This window comes from Miscanthus floridulus, unplaced genomic scaffold, assembly GCF_019320115.1.
Source record: "Miscanthus floridulus cultivar M001 unplaced genomic scaffold, ASM1932011v1 fs_580_1_2, whole genome shotgun sequence".
NCBI lineage: Eukaryota > Viridiplantae > Streptophyta > Magnoliopsida > Poales > Poaceae > Miscanthus > Miscanthus floridulus.
In genome coordinates, this window is record NW_027096966.1 from 90296 (window position 1) to 113090 (window position 22795).

The 22795-nt window shown below is 48.8% G+C and overlaps 1 protein-coding gene across 1 annotated transcript in view; it reads left to right on the top strand.

Annotated features, from left to right (window-relative positions):
* The window catches only part of LOC136532325 (uncharacterized), a 62107-nt gene extending 42701 nt beyond the window's left edge, over positions 1 to 19406 (top strand). The window contains exons 6-9 of the mRNA XM_066524931.1: positions 18241 to 18565; positions 18639 to 18743; positions 18854 to 18996; positions 19362 to 19406. Coding sequence (XP_066381028.1) covers positions 18241 to 18565; positions 18639 to 18743; positions 18854 to 18996; positions 19362 to 19406 — 618 coding nt within the window. The remainder of the gene's footprint in view (positions 1 to 18240; positions 18566 to 18638; positions 18744 to 18853; positions 18997 to 19361) is intronic.
* The last annotated feature ends 3389 nt before the right edge of the window (positions 19407 to 22795 follow it).

Consider the following 22795-nt stretch of genomic DNA (forward strand, 5'->3'; position numbering starts at 1 on the left):
TGAACAGTGTTTTCTTCATACGTCGGAAGTCCCAAGATCTGCGTCGGAACTCCCGACGTAGATCTGAACAGTTAGATTTTGCCTTGGAGTATATATACCCGTCTCCTCCATTCTAACCGTTGCCCACTCATTTCATTGCAACGAACACTCGGCCAAAACAGCCCCCAAGCATTCTAGGCTCGCCACTCTTCTCTCCTTTGCCTCCAACTTCAATTCCTAAAGGGTTTGAGTGATTGGAGAGTGGTTTGAGTGAGAAAAACACTTTGAGCAAGCTTGAGCACTTGATGTCTTCGTCAAGCCGGTTTGATTTGCATTTGTTACTCTTGGGGATTTTCCCCTAGCCGGCGAGGCGTCGCCCAAGAGCTTGCATCTTGTGGAAGAACCTTGGAAAGTTTGTATTACCCTTGATTTCTAGTGAAGAAGCTCAAGTGACCTATCCTTGAGTGAGGCAAGGAGGTGGAAGAGACTCCGACCAAAGTGGTCACCTCAACAACGAGGACGTAGGAGCTCCTTTGTGGGGCTGCCGAACCTCGGGATAAATTCTTGTCTCCCGCGTGCTTGTTGTTGTTGTGATTTGCTCGAAATTACATGTATTTGGTTGTCTTCCTCTCTCTAGCTATTTCTTAGGGTTTGGGCCTCAATCTACGGAGTGGTGGCTTATCAACGTCAAGAGAGTGACCCAACACCTTACCTTACCACTAGGAAGTGGGTTTATAAGTTATCGGCATCTCAAAGTTCATTTTAGCACTTGTAGTTCATTTCCCGTAGGGGTCGGAAGTGCTGACAGTTTGCGTTGGAAGTTCTGACCCAAACTGTCGGGACTTCTGACACGTCGGAAGTTCTGACCCAAACGTCGGGACTTCTGACACGTCGGAAGTTCTGACTCAAACTGTCGGGACTTCCGACATTAACTGACTAGTGCATTTTGATTCAACTCTTTGGTTGCCGTTGTTTGGCTCCCTAGGTTTATCTAGTATCTTTTATATACTTTGTGGCTAACTTGTGAGGGGTTGTATTACTCTGATTTGGAGTTTCCATTTTGAAAACTCCTATTACTAATCGTTTCCGCTTTTAAAGGTGTTGATTTTATAGAAACGCCTATTCACCCCCCCTCTAGGCGACATCCTAGATCCTTTCAAAGCTTCAGGATAACTTCAGGATAGTTTCTTTTGCTTATCTTTGTACCTGAAGATATGTACTGCAGGCTGTAGTTTGTTTTTGAGCTTCATTGTTGTATCTTGTGAGAGATGAGACTTATGCTTTATCTTTGTATCTCTTGAGACATGATCTTTATCTATATATCAGTGGTTTCTGGACTTGAGAAAATTTGTAATGAGTGCTATGTGTGAATTACATGTGCCATATTTATTTTCATAAGGACTATGCATGCTAGAATGAAAATATTTGATGTGATGCCTTTATATTTATTCTTGTATGATATATCTTGTCATATGCATCACGATTTCTCTTTGTCACACACACATGCACCCCACGGATGCAATGATTTAGGGGGAGTCTCCTATTTGTTTTAGTATGTGCAATTGACATTTGAGGTCATTTTGTGAAATTCTAATCATAAGCACATATTAAGGGGGAGCCTCTCATAAATCATTGAACCCAAAAGTTTAAATGTTTATATCATTTTGTAAGCTTTAATCAAGTTGTCATCAATCACCAAAAAGGGGGAGATTGAAAGTGCATCTAGCCCTTTAGTGGGTTTTGGATGATTGAATGACAACGTGATTAAAGTACTAACCTGTTTGCTAAGTGTGAACAGGTAATAGGTTATCTCACAGGCACTTAATGAAAGCCAAAATGATGTGTTGTTGTATAAACAATCTAGTTCAAGCACAAGACAACAATGCAAATGGAATTCATGTGAAGGCTTATTTCTTGTGGGATTTCCATGTACTATGTGAAAGCAAGCTCATGATTATTAGTTAATGAGACATGAGGGATTGCATATGGAATGGTCTCATATTTGAAGCTTGCTAAATTAAAATGAAAAAGATAACAATACATATGAATGGATGATTCAACACAAGATGTGACTTGATGGCTTGAGATGGTGAAGATAGCAAGGAAAGGCTTCGAGGTACTAAGCAAGGGTGAAGGGCAAGCGACGGCTTGGCAGCCAAAGAACCTAGCTAGGGTGAAGAAGAAAGTACTTGCATTTAGTTGAGGTACTAATCAAGCTAAGATGGTCATATTGATGTGAAGAATCAAATCTATAATGAAGTATTTGATGGAAGTGACTTGATACATTTGGGATTATTCAAATTTGATGAATGGAATCAAGTCACATGCTCAAGATGGCTATGCTCAAGTGAAAAGATCAACATCAACATTTTAGCACCCTTACTTGATGAAGATTGGAAGGGACGGCATCAATTCAAAAAGGAACAACTCAAGTGGTACAAATTCATATTTCCGTTTATCTTGAGTTTAATAGGTATGCCGTACTATTAAGAGAGATGCATCATGTTGATAGATAATGTTTCATAAGTGCTCAAGCCAACCCATGTGAGTTTTAAGTATTTGAGCGACAAAAGTGCTAACTGATTTCTTGCTGGTCTGGCAATACCGGACGTGTCCGGTATTCATACCGGACGTGTCCGGTATTTGTCCAGCAGCTGTGAACCTGTTGTTCTCGGGTTGGTTCGTCGGGAGTTCCGACGTAGGTCGGGAGTTCCGACGGTCGGGAGTCCCGGCATGGGTCGGGAGTTCCGACGTCTCGCACTTCAAGAGTCTTGGAGGTTTCACTGTCCTGGTCATACCGGACGTGTCCGGTATTCATACCGGACGTGTCCGGTATGGATGACCAGATGCCAACGGCTAGTTTTCAAAAGCCGTGAGGGTCGGGAGTTCCGACACCTCACTAACTTTAACTCAGTTACATGTTTTTCAAAACTTCTGAGGGTCGGGGGTTCCGACTTGAGTCGGGAGTTCCGAGGGTCGGAAGTCCCGGCGTTCTTTGGGAGTTCCGACGCCTCACAACTTCACTGTAACTTAGTTACCGTTGGCGCAGTATGAGTCATACCGGACGTGTCCGGTATTGCAACGGCTATAAAACGGCTAGTTTTCCTTGGGGGCTATAAATACCCCCAAGCCTCCACCTTTGGAGGCTGCTGATTCTGCTGAGATAGACACACATTTTTGAGCCTTGCCAACTCTCCTAAACCCTCTCTTAGTGAGTGTGTGATCCAAATTGCAAAATCAATTTGTGGGTTAAGAGAGAATTTGAAAAAGAGAGCAAGCCACCACTTGAGCACTTGTGCATATTGTCAATCTCGTGATTCGCATTTGTTACTCTTGGACTCTTCGGTCCTAGACGGCTAGGCGTCGCCGGAGAGCAACCGAGAGATTGTGGTTGCTTTGGAAAGTTTGTAACGGTCGATTCCGCCGCCTCGGAATCATTTAGTGGAAGGAGGAAAAGGAGTTGGAAAAGACTCCGGTTAGAGTGACCTTCGTGGTACCCTCTAGGGCTGACCTTCGCTGGGTCGCCCGCAGCCCCCTCAACGGAGAGTAGGACTCGAACGAGTCCGAACTTCGGTAAAACAAATATCGTGTCTAAATTCGCATTTCATTTGATATTTGTGTTGCTCTAGCTGTTCTGCAGGTTCTCTGTGTATATTGTCATCTCCACTAAGTGCCTGCAGTTTGGTTTGAAGATAGAAATCGAAAGGAGCAAGTTCGGGGCTGATCTGCAGAAATCGTGTATACCGGACACGTCCGGTATTCATACCGGACACGTCCGGTATTTCCTGCCTGCACTGAAAATATTTATTTTCTGTTCTAACTTGGTGTTGCAGGGTTGTAGCTTCTAGATATATTCTTTATACCTTGTTTTCTTTGTGGCTAACTTGTGAGGGGTGGTAGTACTCTTAATTTGGAGTTTCCATTTTGGAAACTCCCCTTTCTAATTTTTTCCACATTTAAAGGTGTTAATTTTCAGAAACGCCTATTCACCCCCCTCTAGGCGGCATCCTAGGTCCTTTCAGGGAGGCACGGGGAGTGGTTTTATATCAGGAATCTGGTAGAGGCGCCATTCTCGGTGTTCACCAGTGGGAGGCCAGAGAAGCGGGATAGTTGGTCATGGGGCTGTTCTCATCGAGAGAAGAAGAAGGTGGAGATCATTGAGGTGTCGCTCCAGAAGCTCGTGCGGCGCGGTCTTGATGGGGTGCGGGTGTTCCACACCCTCTACCACCGCCAAGTTGCTCCATTAGTGGAGAGGGCACAACCCATGTGGAGGTAAGGCGGCGCATCAAATCCTGATCGTGTGTCGCCAGAGGAGCTATCGAATGACGAGGTCTAGAGTCACCTTGATCAGGGCTACAGCAGAAGTCCAAAGAGAAGGTCGATGGGAAGCCCGAACCTCTCAATGCCTCAGTGGTGTCCAAACTGGTATGCTCCTCTCTCTTTACTTCATGTTCTTTTCCCCTTTGCTTTCCTGCTTTTTTGATCTTGAGTCGCCTATTGCATAGATGCTTGATGCTTACAAGTCCTGGCCACACCTTCCAAAGGGGCCAAAGGGCATGGCTAGGCAAGCCACCTAGAAGGAGGCGGCGGATGCCAGGAAGAAAAAGAAAGTCGAGGTGGCTCACCGGAAGTATAAGAAGGAGAAGGAGATTGCCCGACGCGTGAAGGCCAGGGAAAATAATAGTGACGTCGAGTCTGAGCTCGAGTCAGAGGATCCCACAGATGTGGATGACATGGTTTTCTCTGAGGAGGAGGAAAGCCGGGAGGTTGTTGTGACCTCGGTGGAGCATCATGACCCTGCGGTGATGTCTGCTGGCGATGAGCGGGAGGCGAAGAGCCGTGCCACGGTTCCTATGCTGAGGAAGTGTGCGGCGAGCACAGACGCCGCCGGCGAATGGGAGGCAAAGCGGGCGCGGTCACTGCACCCCTCGGTGGCGTCGCCGATCTCGTCCCCACCTGCCACGGGTGCGATCGAGCAAGCCAGGTGGTTAGAGGAGCGAGCTTGCACCCGTGTGTCGCTGGGACTAGTGCCAGTGCACGACTCGTAGCGGGAGGATGCCTCGCCTGCTGCTCCGGTCAGAGCGTCCTGAGCCGAAGGTCATGGTGACCCACAGGCCAGGCAGGAGATGGTTGGGATGACTCGGCCCCCGGTTGAAGTGAGGGGGCGCAGGTCGTAGCCTGGGAGCGGTCCTCGCCCTACGGGCCCATCGACACTGGGTCTTGGCTTCAGAGTTGTGCCGCTCACCTCTCGATATGTCTTTATTTGTTTCTTTTTGATCTTGCTGTTTAGTCTTTTTTTGGAGTATGACTGACGTGTACATTTTCTCAGCGGCCGGACGATGACGGGGTTGAGCATCACCCCAACTCCCGTGCAGGAGGTTTGGAGGCCCACCCTATAGCGCGCCACGGTGAGCGGCGGGGGGAATAGGGTGGTGGCGGCAAGCCCTTCCCTTCTAGGGGTGGTGCTCCCCGGGTCGATTGCTAGTATGGCGGCTGCGGCGGTGATGGTGCTAGCGGCGATCCCGGTGGTGATGATGGAGGCTTCGCTAGAGGTGTCCCTCGTGGCCCCTCCTCCACCAGCTGTGGTGGAAGAGGAGAAGGAGACCAAGCCTCCTGCCTCGCCGGGTGGAGGGCTACATGGCTCACCCTCATGGTCGGAGCTGATGGCGCCGGGGGAGACACGACCGGGATGGAGTCAAAATGCCCATCGGCGGCCCATGCAATCGAGGTGGTGGAGATCCCATCTGACGATGAGGTGAATGATGTGGTGGAGCAGCCGGTGCCATCGCAGGAGCTGGTGGTGGTTCGGTCGGAGGCTGGGCCCTCTAGCGGGCTACCGGAGGGTGACCTAGTGGGGCCCTACCCTAAGGACCCAGCAAAGGTGTGGTTCGTCCTTTGGGATTCCTAGGAGTGTCAGCTCTGGGACATCCTTAGGGGGAAAGGACTTGCCATGGAGTCTAAACTTGCCAACCTGTTGGTGAAGCTCTAGGACGCCTAGGAGTAGGTTAAGTCCGCCCAACAGTTAGTCAAGGTCGACCTACAGCTCGCCGTGGAGGTGAGTTTCCCGTATTTGTCCTTGACTTCTGAGTCTCTTGTTGGTTGCCTCAGCATGCTTGCTTTTTGTTTTCATAGGGTCTACAGGAGATGTTGTCCCGCAAGTCCCGCTTCCTTCGGATGGAGCATGCCCAGGTGGCTGAGCTTGAGCGTCAGCTAAAGTTCGCCCGCCATGAGTCCTAGGACCGGGCGATCGAGGTGACCGTGATGCGAGCGGAGGAGCAGCGCACAGTAGAGCAAGCGTCTGCTGCCGAGCGGGGGCTTGAGGAGGCAAAGGCCCACCAGGTGGAGACCAAGGCGGGGTTGCGAAAATCCCTAGCGAACACCGAGGCGGCGCTCCAAAAATCCCTGGAGACCCTTGAGTCAGAGCGGAATACCCTAGAGTTGGAGCAAAAGGCCTGGTCGGAGGTAGACTAGGAAGTGCTCGTGCTTTGGGGCCATGTGATGGGGACGGAGGAGGCGAGCGACCAGCTATGCGAGCAAGTGGCCCGTCAGGCGGAGGAATTCTCCACCCTTGAGAACTTTCGCCTCGGTACGTACCTTTTTTGTTTTTTGTCGTGTTGGTTTTCTTCCTTTAGCCTATTTCTGAGCTTGTCGCCTTCTTCCTGAGCTGGGTGGAAAGGTGAAGTCATTGGAGTGGGACCTGGACACGGTCAAGGTGACTTTTGGCCAGAATGCAAAGGAGCTGGCCAAGTCCCTTGAAGAGCGACATGCTCTCAAGGGGGAACTTGACCAGATCCACAATGTTGCCTAGCTTGTCGTCTCGGAGGTCTTCGGGTCAGTGCCTAGTACTAGCGTGCCCGCCGTCCAGCTGGCAAAGGTTCTGAATGAGGTTCGGGCCCTTATCACAAGCGGGCTATTCTACGGAGCGTCGGGGGTGTTGACTTCGGTGGTGACGTACCACCCAAACCTAGACATCACCACTATCTAGTATCTATAGCGGGTATGCCGATGGCTGAGCATGGAGGACATCCAATCGCTTTAGGAGAGCTTGCTGCCGGATGCAAGGTTGGTGGCAGAGCAAGTCTCTACGTTGTGGGTGATGGATGTCCGCCGTGAAGACATGGCCAAAAGCATGCATCGAGAGGACGTCGCCCAGCCTATGGATGGCACATAGCCTGGGTCAAAAGTGGATGTTGTCCCACATTCAGCCGAGCCGAATGTGGTTCCGTCGGGGAGTGGGTAGCCTGCACCTTCGCCGATCGTACCAACAGCAGATGCCGCTGAGCCACCCCAATAGCTTTGTGAAGTATAAGTAGTTTAGTAGATAAAAAAAGTTTAAGTCCATGGGGGAGCCCCCCGTGTAAACATTCTTGTGTGTTTTACTGACTACAATCGGTTTCATTTTTTGTGATGGAGTCACTCTGTTCGGGGAAGCTTGTCCCGTTCGTTCCTTAGTTTTACCTTAGCATAATTTTGTTTTTTATTCTTCCTCATACTTGCCTGTTCATCCCATAGGCTGCAACCTTAGGAGCCTAGGGCATGACCCATGAGGCTCAGCTGCTCGTAACCGTAGGTAGAGGCGGGGTGTGATCGGTCGGAATATTTTAAAGCAAAGCTATGTAAGGCAAATTAAAGGAACAAACAACCCTTTTGTTCGGGTAGGAAGGAGTTTCACCATATGACAATAAATGAGAAAGAGAGGTAGTAGTGCACCCTCATGGAGCCCTCGAGCGACCCGGGCTGAAAAGTGTTCGGGTCGGGGTGCTCATATAGGAGCAAACGCTAAGTAAACAATGCTAAGACTAAATTTTTGGGGAAGAAAAATGACATAGCTGTTCCAAGCGTTTGGTGAGAATGTCGTCGTTGTTCTCCTTCAGTCGGTAGACGTCCGGTCGGATCACTTCAACCTTCAGTCATCCGGATCCTTGTCCGCTACGCCCCCTTTCTTGGTCGCTGCTTCTGCGCCTTTTTCTTCCTTTGGCCCACCAGCCTGTAGCAGAAGGTGCTTGAGAAGCTTGTAGTTCTTTGTAGAGGTGTTTAACGGGGTAGGCGTGGTTGGTGCAAGGGCTCTCCATGAGCTCATGGAATTGGCCTAGAAGGTTCTGCTAGGGCTGCTTGCCCGTGTGATCAGCCATGGCGACCAACGTGGAGTTGGCCGGTTGACAGTGATCTTTTCTATTCTTTTCCCCTTCTACATGGAGGGGCCCTCATCTTGATCCTAGCACTTGGCCTTGCCTTTGCCTCGGCCTCCGTTGGAGCACGGCGGGAGCGGCGCTCGCTGGAGGCATTGGACAAAGGTTCAGGCTAGGACTTCGATCACTACTGTGAGTGTCTCGGTTCGGCCCGAGCCGCTCGTGTATAGGTGGTTGGTGTGGAGCGGTCGCCAAGTCAAGACGAGGCGCATATGTGGCCTCTTGTGCTACGCTTGGTGGCTGTAGCGATGAGCGGGTGGAGCGATTTGTCTAGTGTGTCCCCACTCCCTCGGTGGGGAGAGAGGCCATGAGTTGGTGTCGTGATGCGGAGCTCTCCGCATATTGAACGGCAGCGGTCTCCACTAGTTGCCGAAGGTTCTGGTGGATAACCTATTCCTAGGGGTCGTTCAGCTCAAGAAGGCCACGCAGAAGCATTGCCACAGCGACGATGTTCTGATTGACCCAAGCGAACTATGGGGGATCATTCCCCCTGTCCATGGTGTTGTGCTGGACCCGATGGGCGCGACCCTAGGCGCCGCTCACCGGTTTATGCGCACGGGGTGTAGTGTGGTGCGCCGAGCGTACTGACGCAGTTGGCGGCTGGATCAGCCACTATTGTCGTAGCTCCTCGTCGTGCTCCCGTGTGAGCTCAGGGTTCTCCGCATGAGGGTCTAGAGGGGCATGAGTCCATAAGGACTCTGTTACCACCGGTGGCTGTCCCAGAGCGTTCGCCACAGTGCACTCCTAGGACGAACGGTGGCTAGGTGCCACGTCGCCGATGCTAGAAGCCATCACTCTCAACATCGTCATCCATGAGGTCGAGGAAATAGGTGTGAGCATAGCTCGCCATCCCCACGAATTGGGACATGAGAGGGGGCGGCGCCGGCATCCTTCGGAGCCCCCAAGCGTATGCATCCATGGGAGACGCGAGGCCATAGGGGAACCAGTCTTATGGTGATCGCGGCGGGGACAACGGGGTAATCGGCGAAAGATAGAGAATAGTAAGTAGATAACAGTATGTACATTACTTACAGTGGGGTTTGAGCAGAGAGTTTGCTCAGAATGAAGCACAGATGCCTCGTCATTGAAGTTGTCATACGTCCCAAAGCCGATGGAGGGTGCCCCTCCCACAGGCGCCGAAACGAGTGCCTCCTCGCGGAGGTGTAGTACGCCGAGCCGGTCGGCGACGAAGTCTAGGCTTCCAAAGACGAAGGCCTAGGATGGCTCAGAGACGAGTGGAACCCACATCCCAATAGGTGGGAGAGTAGGAAACTCGAGTGAGCCAAAACGAGTCATATCGCCTGAGCCCGCCATGGCGAAGGTGGTGGAAAAGTGGGCCATCCGATGACCAAAAAGTGTTGAACGTACAACATCTTCCCCACGGACGGTGCCAACTGTCGGTGCAGAAAGTGACCAACAAGTAAATATTTGTAGTTTTGCTATACGTTGTGATCGGAGGTGGCCTAGCACTCAATGACACAGGGTTTATACTGGTTTAGGCAATGTGCCCTATGTCCAGTTTGAGTCGGTCGGTGACTTTATTCCTGAGCCCAGGTGCTCGAAGTTTGTAGTGGGGTTACAAATGAGAAGGAGAAAGATGGGAGGGTACAAGAGGTTTGGTCGGACTCCGGTCAGAAGGACCGAGAGTGACAGGAGCCCCGCTATGAGCTAAGTGTTCAAGCGTGTGCTTGAGGTTCGAACCTGGCGGTTCTGTGGTTGTGAACTAGTGAACTTGATTGATCTGATCAATCTGAATCAACTTGAATGTTGGGAGAGAGCGCATCCCCTTTTATAGATGAAGGGGATAGCCTTACAAGTGAGAGGGAGAGAGTATGCATGCTACTAAGCCTTGTTGCCCACGCCGACAGGGAGAGGATGACGGCAGATGCCCACAACACTGTTGGATGTCAGATGCACGTGGGAGGTTGCGTTGTCCTGTTCAGGTATGGCAGACGTCGACGCCTACCACACTATGGATACCTAGAGGCATGCAAGGGGTTTCACCATGTACGCCTGGTACGGTAAATGCCGGTGGCCACAACACTGTTGATGCCCAGAGGCATGTGGGGGAGCCTTACCATATGGAAGTTAATGGCGCCCACAACACTATAGAGGAAAATATTGGCGCCAACAACACTGCTCAGGCTCTGCCATGCTAGGGAGGTCGCAAAGTACTACTTCCACAGGTGTACATGGTACGGACCCTGGTATTGTGGTTTGACTTCTACGCCCTACCTTGCTTTCTCCGTCCATTTCCTGGTCCTTACCGAGCGGGTGTCCCTGGTCGGTTAGTCCTAGTCGGCTCTGATCGCGCCAGTCAGAGAAGAGCAGTGAGCAGGGGTTTGGCGCATCCTCGGTCGGAGATGCGGGTTGGAGGGAGAAGTAGTGCTTTGGCCAGCCCTTCCAGTCGGAGAGACCGTCCAGAGGCGGGCTGGAGATCGAAGCGAGCGCTTCGGTTGGAGAGGTGGGCCAGAGTCGGAGAAACAGGCATCGTTCCTCCTCGGTCTGTCGTTTAGGTACTTGGGCCGGCCCATGAGTTGCGTGTTTGTTTGCAACGTTGCCTGCTGGGCTGAGCCTCTATTGGGAAGCCGGTCCGCGAGGAATCCCGGGTTTATGAACCCGACAGTCTAGTTGTGATAAATTTATCGGTTACAATATATGTATTTTATCCTTTAAGATTGTACCTTTGTGAGCTTTTAATACCTTGCTCTGCCCCAAAATAAATGCCATTTGCATAGGGACAGGGGACTATATATTTAGATAAAATCTTAGTTTAAATTATATTAGTTCTTCTTGCTTCCTTGTTGTGATATCATGAATTTATATTTTGGATTTCAACTTTTAAACTTATATTTAGTTGTTTAAATTTTTTCATCCACTCTCAAATTTTCCTTTTATCTTTTCGATCTAGAAAATGATTCTTGGTCCGAAACTCCACCCGTAGTTAGTTTTTGCGATGGTATGCATAGTTGTTTTGGTGCGCACCATAGCACTCAAGATGTCAAATTTCCTTTATAAAAAACTATATATGTTGTAATCTAATCTAAACTAGCACAAAAAAATTATTGCTGTAGATCGAGTATTAGTATAACTTGAAGTGATTTATTAGTGTCATTTGGTATGTGGTTCGTTAAGACCTAGATGATCTAGTGGTAGCACCAAAGGGTTCTGCAATGGCTTCCAATGGCTAGTTGCAACAATCGGCTAACACATTGTACGAGACTATACGCACTAGATGATATGTGTGGCAGAATCGTTCGAAATAACATGCTTTCGGAGGTGCTCGTCTTCCACTAGACACTAAGCACCCTCGAAAGTTAGCTACATCGGGCAGTTTCGTCGAGCACACCCCATGGGAGAACTCGAATCAATCCATGTTTTACCTCTAGAATCCAACCATGAGTACGAGCTTACAATACTTAGTCCATTTCATATAACAAGAGTTCTTGGAAATTATTTATTACAATAGCAGGGTTCAGAGTGCGATAATTAAACAGCGGATTGAAAATAAACATCTAGCGGAAACGATACAAGGATTCGTCTATGCCCACCAGAAAAATCCTCCACACAAGAGCTACTCTTCAAGCTGCACCTACAACAGGGTAAAATAAACCCTGAGTACATAATATACTCGTAAGACTTACCCAACTAGTGGGAATAGTTTCCTGACTCCAAGGAGTATGATAGGCAATATGGATTTGTTGTTTTCTTTTTGTTTGTAAAAAGCATTACTAGATGTACGTCCTTAAGATCAAGTTTAATTAGCAGTCATGATTACTTCATTAGCTAACCATTCTAGGTAAACACCTATTCTACTTTCAAGTAAGGGTTGAGCAATTAGAACTAATTTACCATCTTTCATATTCAAGTTCTTACTATGGTGCTAGACCATAGCCAAGTCGTACCATCTCATAAAAATGACGATTCGTGAACCAATGTATCCCAGCTGGGTATCCCCTGAAACACAAGCCTCGCTTGTAACCCAGGCACAAACAAGACCAACCCATTCTACTCCTGTTATGGGGTCTAGGTCCTCGTCCAAACTTGGACTCCAAGCCCCCACACTTGAGACCTAGTCTCAATATGGTGCTTAGACCTCCACCGTTCCCTGCCTCCAATCAGTCAGTTTGGAAAGAGCCAGAACCCACGAAAAGAGCGTAACGAGCCTTCCCGCTCCCATAAACAAGTATGTGCTCAGGATAATAAGTCTGTGACCTAACTATCAACCACAACATGGACGTTCCTCAATTGACACGGATAGGAAAAACAGTGTAACCAAGCTAAGCCCTATGGCCGCAGGACACAACTTGTTACGCCCACCAATACACATACCATATCACAGCCGGGTCTCTATTTTCCTTTCATCATTTTTATCATGAGAGTAATTATAATAATCACCTATTGTGAGTAATGGCAGGTTACTCATGCTACCGAAAACCTAAGCATAGCAACTACTCGAACCTGCACTAGTAAGACTCATAGGACAGATATATCTATCATTGTGGTTTCCATAAAATCCTTGTAACATAAATGCACATCACATATATACATATAGTGATTATAAAAAATAAGGGTTATGCACCGGGGCTTGCCTTGGGCAGGCGCGGTGTCAGCCGAGTCAGTCGGTGGTGGCTCCGGGACCTCCTCCCTCATGAGGACCTCCTCCTCGTATTCCTCGACGATCTCCTCGAACTCACGATTGTCGGTGGTCACTATCTCCACCAAACTCGTTCTCTACATGCATACGATGATTATGCAACAACTTAGCATTTAGGCAACAACAACTCTTAAAATAAGAATACACATATGAAGCTACTAAGCTAGCTCTAATGACTAAGATACTAAGCTAGCTATCATCTTCACCAAGCAAAGTATTGGGTTCAACTAACAAACACGTTGCTTTGTAATTTTAGGGTATATCTTTAGTTCTACTAAGGATTTAATGTATATTGAAACAAAGAGCATTTAACTACCCTAATGCTTAGTCTATTCTAAGGCTACAAAAATTATAGTGAGCACATAATAATACAATGAAGCTACTATAAAAACTTCAGGACTAAAGTTATCACCAATTTACCACAAAAATTCATACAATGATTAACTTAATAATATTAAGCATTCTCAAACAATTTAATAGCTCCTAGTATCAACACATATAAGTATAAACTAAATACACCAATAGATAGACCACAATTTTAGGAACCTAACAAAATTTATTTCATAATTTTTGGACACCTACACGATTTTATATTAATTACCAAAGACCAGCTCAAAAATTAAATTAGAAAACTATTTCTAAATTCCTAGGAAAAAGAAAAATGAATCTCCCGCGTGGCTCAAACGCGCGGCCGGCTGAAGCGGCCAATGCGACGCCGGCCCGCGCGTGAGATGTCCCGCGGCGGGGAAATCCCGCGCGTGCAGGCGCTTTTGCAAAATAGACCTTGCACTTCTCCCGAATTACAACTAAGTCCTAATGCTATTTCCCCCTCTCTTCAACCTTCTCACTTAACCCCCTGGCTTTCCTGGAATTCCCCCGCGTGCACCCCCAGCGACTCAGCGCACAGCGGTGCGGTGGGTGGTGACACAGCACGGCAGCACTGACCACTTAGGACCTGCGTAGACCCTCCTAACAGGTCGGTCACCATCTCCGACCCAAGCGGCTACACAAAGCGGTGGTGCGGAGTGACATGACTTGCTGGGGAAGGCTACAGCGGCGCGTGGGCATCCGCGATGGTGGCACCATTGTTCCGGTGAGCTAGGGTAGCTACAAACCTAATTGGTTAGTGCGCGAGCATTAGGAGGCTACCATGGACTAGGCTGATGTGATGGTTAAAGCAGAGGATGATGGAGAACTAATTCTATTGTTGATCTACCTCCTCTGGTAGTGAGGAAGTGGATAGCGAGTCGTTGCTGAAAGAGACCTCGGAATCGGCTCCGAGATCGGATCTACGGTTGCAGGTGCGGCGGTGGTCGGCGTAGAACCGATCTACCCCGGCTTGAGGAGCTCTCCAACTTTGTCAGCATTGATGACCCATGAGATGGATCCGACCGTGAAGATCTAGCCAGGCTATAGAAGGGACGAAGAGCCAGCGGAAAAAGCCATCTAGTTCGACAAGGAAACAGCACGCACACCCCTACCTGGCGCGCCAACTATCGACAGAATATCGTCGGTAGTCCTCCGAGGGGTATCCCACGAAGGTAGATTGATCGGCAGAGGAGTTTGAGATCAAGAACAAGAAGGTAACAGAGACACACGAGTTAGACAGGTTTAGGCCGTCAGTATGACGTAATACCCTACTCCTGTGGTCTGTTGGTTTGTATCAGCTATCGTATGATATGCCATGATTTTTAAGGGGGTCCCTGCCCGCCTTATATAATCCGGAAGGCAGGGTTACAAGTCAGTTAGATCTAAGAGATAACCAGAAAGTAATAACTGATTATAGGAATCTTGGGATCATACATATCCTAACAGATCTTGTAGTATCTTCTGGATATTTTCCTGATGTCTTGCGGGGGGCGCCGAGCAGAATCATGCCCCACAAGGCTCCATCTTGTGGGCTGGGCCACCCCTAGGGGCGCAGCCCATGTGGCCTGCCATGGGTATCTGGGGTCGTACACCCCACAGCTAGTCCCCGAGTGCCTTGTACCCGTTGCGCAACGCCATCTTGAGCTCGTCGAGCAGGTGCGAATAACGCTGAGCAGTCAAACTCATGGTCCAATCACCGTGTTGAATTGCTAAGTAGCGTGAACCGTCACCGAGCAGCGTGAACTATCGCCGAGCAGCATGACCTATCGCCGAGTAATGTGACCTGTCGCCGAGCAATGTGAACCGTCACCGAGCAGCATGACCTGTCGCCGAGCAGTGTGAACCGTCGCCGAGCAACATGACCTGTCGCCGAGCAGTGTGACCCAAGTACGACTTGCCATAAGGGTGTAAGGTGCTCAAGTTCAGAATCGAAAATTTCTTCGTAGTGGACCAAGTGTGCCTACTTAGAGTTTGAACAAAGTAGCAGGAGTCAATCTTCTTCTATAGGCATGTACTCTTCGAGAAAAAATTATGCACACTCACCGTGAGGTGAAGTGTGCCCACTTAGTCCCTGAGCCTAACAGCAGATGATATAGTCATGTGGTGCTAGGGTCAGAAACTAGATGAATAGTAGAAAAACTAGCCGAGCAGGCAGCCAGTCCCTGGGCGTGGCCCACAAAGAGACAAAGCACATTCACCGCAAGGTGAAGTGTGCCCACTTAGTCCCTGAGCCTGACAGCAGATGATGTAGTCATGTGGTGCTAGGGTCAAAAATAGAAAAACAATCAAAGACTAGCAGAGCAAGCAGGCAGTCCCCGAGCTACAGGCGAAGACATCGGAGAAATCAAACCATGGAGAAAAAACCAGAGTAACGGCTGTAAAGTGTCGGTTACCGAATCTCAATAAATGGCGGAGAAGTCGGCGATATTTCGGCGAGTGGCAACTGATGGCAGTGATAAATGAGCGACATGGGCTGCAATTGCGCAGAAGCCCAGGTAACGGCCCATATGCCGCATCGGAGAAATTAGAGCGGCGCAGATCATGGGAACGGTTCCCAAAAAACCATGGAATGCGGAACGGTGGGGAAAATCCTATATAATAGTGCAGCCGCATACCCCGTTCCCACCTTTTCCACTTCATCTTCCTCCTCATCTCTTGCTCTGCCAAATCCGCAACCACATTTGCCTCCACCGCCAAACCCTAGCCAGATCTAAGAGATGGTGCCAAAGAAAGGAGCTGCGAAATCGAAGAAGACTAGTCCCAAGAAGACGGACGCTGTGGCCCGACGTGACGAGGAGTGGGTGCCATCGCGAACTGGAGAAGCGGAGCTAAATCGATTGGTGGAAGCCAGCGTTCTCCTCGACCGTGCCACCACCGGATGGCGGCCAGCCCTCAGTGAGTCCTTCCCAGCACCCCATATTGACGAAGCAGTGGTATTCGAAGACTATTTCTGGCGCGGGTTAGGATTTTCTGTTCACCCATTTCTGAGGGATCTATTGGAGCTCTGGGGGATTACTCTGTGCAATCTCCACCCCAATACCATTTTGCACATCTCAATCTTCATCCATTTTTGTGAGGCATACCTCAGAATCCTACCCCACTTCAATCTTTTCCGTCACCTATTCTGGCTAAAGAAGATAGGCGGCGCTGGTTCCAAGGTGGTCAGCGGGGTGTTTGTCTAGCCGCGGGATGGAATGTCGAGCGAATACCTTACCGTACCGCTTAACACGTCATTGAAGGAGTGGAACACTAGGTGGTTCTACATGAAACAAAGCCACCCAGCGGTTCGCTGTAACGCCAACCACATCCTAGAAAGCCAGAGGAGTTGGTCGGAGCTGACGAGCAAAGATGATATGGAGCAAGTGAATGAACTCCTCGGCTTAATAAAAGGCGTGAGGACCAATGGCGGATTGGTGGTGGCAAGTTTCATAGTGCGCCATGTTTAGCCCTATAAAGAGAGGGCGCACCCAGGCTTTGAATTCAAAGGGGAGACCGACGGTACCCGAGAGAGGCCAGAAATACTGTCCAGGAATGTCGTTGAAGAGCGGACTACCGAGCTATTCGCTTCGCTGGCCTCATTTAGGTTGTTAGGGTACACAAAGCCCTTCAACTATAAGAATCTACCTCCTTAGGTGAATATCCCGACTATGTGTTTCTGAGAAGTTGTTTTTATATGTTGTCATTGCCAAGCAGTAAACTGATCCTACTCATGTGAAGATCCATTCGCAGGACAGGGCAGTGTATTTCTTGGGCGTGCCAAGAAATGATTGGCCACCAACAGTAGATGCACGACCACCACCTCAACCTGAAGAAAGCTCTGTTGGCATTTCCTCAGAGTCTGGAGGTATGGATGCTAGTCGGACGGAGAGTCCTCCCCCGGTGTCGGCGAAAATCCAAGGGAAGAGGCCGGCGGTAGATGAGCCGGCCTAGAAGAAGAGGAAAATAGCGGCTACTGCTCCCCGCAAACCAGGCGGCATCTCTCTTGGTGATGATCAAACCAACTGAACACGAAGGACAGCGATGTTCGATTGGTCTGACGATGATGAAATTCTCATGGTTTCTCCCCAAGCACAAAAGAGCCTCCACGTAGCCCACATGCTGGGGAGCAAACTGGGCTAGGCGAAGAAGTCCATGAGGCACTGACGAGGAATGTCCTCGAGCAGCGGGAGGACAGAATTTCCACGCAGCAGACGACAGAAGTCCCTGTGGGGCGAGCAATGGAAGTCCCCGAGCAACAAGCGGAAGCGGACCCGGAGCAGCAAGCGGAACCGAGGTCGACCGAGGAAGAGCAAGGGATTCCCCCACAGAGCACGGGAGTCGACCCCGCGGCTACACCCGGAGGCTCAGGCCGGCATCGCCGGTTCAAGAAATTGAACCGTTAGACCAAACCGTAAGTGTCCTTGTGCTGAAGTTACTTTGTTGTATTTTCTTTACTTCTGTGGTGACTGAATACATGATTTGATATAGTTCAAGGCGAACAACAGATCCAGCCCCACCCGCTCAGACTGAGCAGCAACCAAAAACAGGTGCTAGAGCGGGGGAGATGCCAGTAGACCCCATCTTGGAGTCCCCAAGTGCTCGGGAGCACGCGGGGGAGCTAATCGCTACCCCTAGTGGGCTTGGTGGCAGCGAACGGCTGTCTACAATGGCGAAAGAGTCAGCGACAGCACCTTCGGCAATAGCAGAATCTGGAGCGGAAAAGCTTTCGGCGCCGAAGGATCAGACGACAGTCCCCGATGCTTCGGATGGCATGGTCGAACCCGCTATCCGACCACCGAGCCCCCAGGTGGTGCCCTCGGCTACAACAGAGGAAGACGAGGTGGAGGAGATCGTGCGTGATGAACCTCAACCCTAAGCAGTCTGGATCCTCCAAAAACACGGCGATGAAATAGTGATTGTCAAAGAGGAGGACACCACCAAGGAGTTCAGGAGACTGGAGACTGCCCTTACCGGTGTGATGAAACAAATCAAGGTTAATACTGCGTCTAGAAAGGTCCTAGTTGTTTATTGGAATTGGATAATGATACTATCATTATGCATTTGTAGGAAATAACTCGAGTTGTCGAGCAGGGCCGCCAGCTGATAAAGCGAATGGAGCCCCTTGCTGAGGAGAATGAAAAACTCAAGGAGGCCAGGAACCTCTCGAAGAAGAATATCCAGGGGCCCCAACATGAACGAGACCTTGCGGAGTCCAACGCGCAGGACCTAGAATACCAAGAGGGAGTCCTGACCGAAAAGCTAGCTACTGTGTCCGAGCAGGTGCGGAGCCAGTCCAAGCAGCTGGCTACCGTCTTCGGCCAACTGAAAAGTGCTTCTGAGCAGCTGGAGAGGAAAACCAAACAACTTAACAATGTATCCGAACAGAAAGCAGGTATGATACATCAACGAATGTACTTTTGTATTGCTAAACAGCCATATTTTGGTGACAACTGTTGTGCTTGTAGAGCAAAACGCTGAGCTCGGCCAAATGCGCCAGGCTGTCGATCAACTTCACCAGGAGAAGGCAAAGGAAACAGAGCGGGCGGACAAACTTGCTTTGGAGCTAAAAGGTGAATTCCTCCTTGTCGGAATTACTGTCGAAGTAGCTTCCTTATATAATGGATCATTATAACACTTGTAGGCTATCACCATAAAGCCAAAGCATAGTTTGACATGCTAGTGCAGGAGGCCAAGGTCCAAAAGGAGAACTTCGACGCTGTAATCACCGCAATTAATCTGGTGCTTGACTGCGTCGACCTAGAACTGGCCACTCAGCACAACGACATGCGGCAATGTCCCGACACCGTCATCCAGAGGTGCAAGGTAGCATGGGAGAACTTCAAGACCTTCAACCGCGACGCCATTATGACCGTCGCTACCCATGTCCTTGAGGTTGTTCGGTCCCATTACCCGACCATCGACCTTCAGTCAATAGGGGGTGGGTTCACCGAAGGACTGAGCGACATGGGGACCCAGCAGCTAGAGGATGAGGTGGAGGACACAGCGAAGATGCTGGCCGGCGATATAGATCTGTTTGGTGACACGGATGGTAATTGCGGAGCTCAGTAATCTGCTCGTAGATTATCATCTGTGAAATCTTGACAGTGTAACTAGAACGCGTGAAAGCGCAAGAAACAATTATTTATCGAATAAATGTTATAATGTGCATGTATATGCAATATATGCAGTTTGCTTGTATTTCGGCGAAAAAATCTTCACAGTTTCAATCCTGACGCGATTATGCGTAGTTCAAATAACGTCTGAACAGTTGGTCTGCTACTGATCCCTATGGCCTTGGCCGGCCCATAGTCCATAACGTCGAGCGTGGAGCCCGTGCATGTGTAGGAGTAATAGGCGTGACCCAGGAACCATAGCCGACCACCCATGACGCAGAGCGCGGAGCCCATGGTACGTGTAGGGAGAGATCGGTGACTAGGTCTTCTCCATAAAAAACAGCGCGGAACGTGTGCTGCTCGGTAGTTGTTGTACGAACTTGGAGATAAAGGCAGCATAAGCAGCGTCTGAGCAATGTGTTCTATGTTGAACTCTCGGCCTTGGCTGACCCATAGTCCTTACTGTCGAGCGCGGAGCCCGTAGACATGTAGGACAAACAGGTGTGACCAAGGAACCACAGCCGACCACCCATAACGCAGAGCATGGAGCCCGTAGCACGTGTAGGAAGAAATCAGAGATTGGGTCTTCTCTGAAGAGAACAGAAAAGAAAAGATGTTGCTCTCCGATCGGGAAAAGTGTTCAGCGATTTTGGAGAAAACATGTTCGGCGATAACGTTTGGAGAAATCGTGTTCGGCGATTTTGGAGGAAACATGTTCGGCGATAACGTTTGGAGAAATCGTGTTCGGCGATTTTGGAGGAAACATGTTCGGTGATTTGGAGAAATCGTGTTCGGCGTAGTTATGGCGATTACATATTGGAGTTTGTTATGAAGTAGCATGGAGCTCGGCGACCGCAAGTGGATGTTAAACCACAATTGAGACAAAACGGAGACAAGTTATGGAGACCAAAACTTTAATGAATATAAAATTGGAGAGTACATATCTAGAGTGTTTCAAGGATAGAAACATATAAGGTGTTTGATGTGCCATGAGTTGGGAACATCGACTCCTTCTAAGTCACTTAGGCGATAAGAACCTGGTCGAGTAAGCTCCTTTACGACGTAAGGCCCTTCCCAAGGGGAAGAGAGCTTGTGCATCCCCTCAGTTTTTTGTTTTCTGCGGAGAACGAGATCGCCGACAGCAAATGAACGACCTTTGACATTTAGGTTGTAGTACCTCCGCAAGCCTTCTAGATATTTAGCTGTACGGAGGCAGGTGATTAGGCATTCTTCCTTAGCCCTATCGACGTCCTTAGACCGAATGGCCTCGGCCTGCTCTTCATCATAATTTTCCACTCTAGGAGCTCGGAAAGTAACGCCCGCTGGTAGTATGGCTTCTGAGCCGTAGACCAAAAAGCATGGAGTCATGCCGGTGCTGCGACTAGCTTGAGTATGCAATCCCCAGACTACAGCTGGAATAATGGGAACAGGGATTCCGATATTCCGTCAGGTGGTGGTAACTATCGTTGTGGCAGAGAATGACACACCGATCTGGCTTCAGATCGAAAGATCAAACCCTACAATCTTAGCACCACAGCTCCTCTGGTTATCAACCGAGTCTTGGACCAGATTGACCTCGCCAAGAAGGCTAATCCCTGCCTACGCAACGAAGAACACAAGCAAGAACAAGAAAGAACACAACAAAATTGCAGATGAATGATTAATCTCTCAAAGTTGGGGTCTCACAAACCGATGAACGGCGAAACTGTTCTTGACAGAATAATCTAAGCAAAACCCAAAACCTAATGGAGGGGCAGAGGCTGTTTATAAAGACTCTAGGGTCGTGCAAGACCCCTGGACGCGGACCTAATGGGCCCAAACACGATACATGGTCCAACGGACCAAAAGACGGTATCACAGCACCCTGGCAGATTCTGGATGATGACTTGTTTCAATGATTCCCGTTGATTTCGAAGAGCTTTTGATGTGAGATCACTTGGATTGGCTTCCTTATCAAATTAGCTTTCTATCCATATGTGGATTGTCAAAAACGGAGTCTAGATGCTTTCTGGGTGACCAGTTTAAGGCAGACTGGTCCTGGAGGCCGAGGCATACTCGAAATCATGTTGGACCGGGCCTCCGGTTCCTGTTGAACGTCCTTGCTGGTCATCTTTGCCTCCACCACATCCTCTAAGTCCTTCATGACCTTCTCCAATGTTCCTAAGCAAGATAACATCATTAGGTAGTAGTCTATTCTCAAAAGTATAAAAAGAATCGCTTAAGAACGAGCTCACCTCTAAATTGAGTTGACGCATTCGAGCCCGGGTCATTGGACCTTGCATGACGGTTGGAGGATCAGCGGGTACATCCGAAGGAGTGATGTCCTCATCATCCTCCCCCTCTTGAAATGGAGTCATCCTCGACTCAAGCTCATCTTCTTCTCCCAAATAAGGTTTCAAATCTGCAATGTTAAAGGTGGGACTAATCCCGAACTCAGGTGACAACTCAAGTTTGTAGGCATTATCATTTATTTTCTCAATTATCTTATAAGGACCAGCTACTCTTGGCATTAATTTAGACTTACGCAGCTCATGAAATCTATCTTTTCTCAAATGTAACCACACCAAATCACCCGGTTTAAGTTTAATCTCTTTTCTACCTTTACTACCAGCAATTCTATACTTTTCATTCATTCTTTCAATATTTGCTTTAGTTGTTTCATGCAACTTACAAATAAAATCAGTATGCTCTCTAGCATCACAATGTATTCTCTCAGTGGTAGGTAAAGGCAAAAGATCAATAGGAGCACGGGGGTTAAAACCACACACTACCTAAAAAGGACTTACCTTGGTGGTGGAATGTTCCGCCCTGTTATATGCAAACTCCACATGCAGCAAACACTCTTCCCATATCTTCAAATTGCGCTTTAAAATTGCTCTCAACATGGTGGACAATGTTCGATTCACAACCTCAGTTTGCCCATCAGTTTAGGGATGACATGTTGTAGAAAATAGTAGCTTGGTCCCCAATTTATTCCACAACGTGCGCCAAAAATGACACAAGAATTTTGCGTCGCGATCTGAAACAATAGTAGAAGGCATACCATGCAAGCGAACGATTTCTTGAAAGAAAAGGTCAGTAATATGAACAACATTGTTGCTCTTATGACAAGGAATAAAATGTGCCATCTTAGAAAAATGATCAACCACCACAAAAATACTATCCCTCCCCCTTTTAGTCCTTGGCAAATCCAACACAAAATCCATAGATATATCAGCCCAAGGAGTAGAAGGAACAGGAAGAGGCATATACAAACCATGTGGGTCCAACCGCGACTTAGCTATTTAACATGTGGCACACCGAACCACGTACCGCTCTACATCTCGCCTCATCCTTGGCCAAAAGAAGTGTGTGGACAGCACCTCCTCCGTCTTCTTGGCACCAAAATGTCCCATCAATCCACCTCCATGTGCCTCCTGCAACAGCAAAAGATGAACGAAACCAACTGGAATGCATAGACGGTTAGCTCTAAACAAAAACCCATCATTGATCATAAACTTATTCCATGC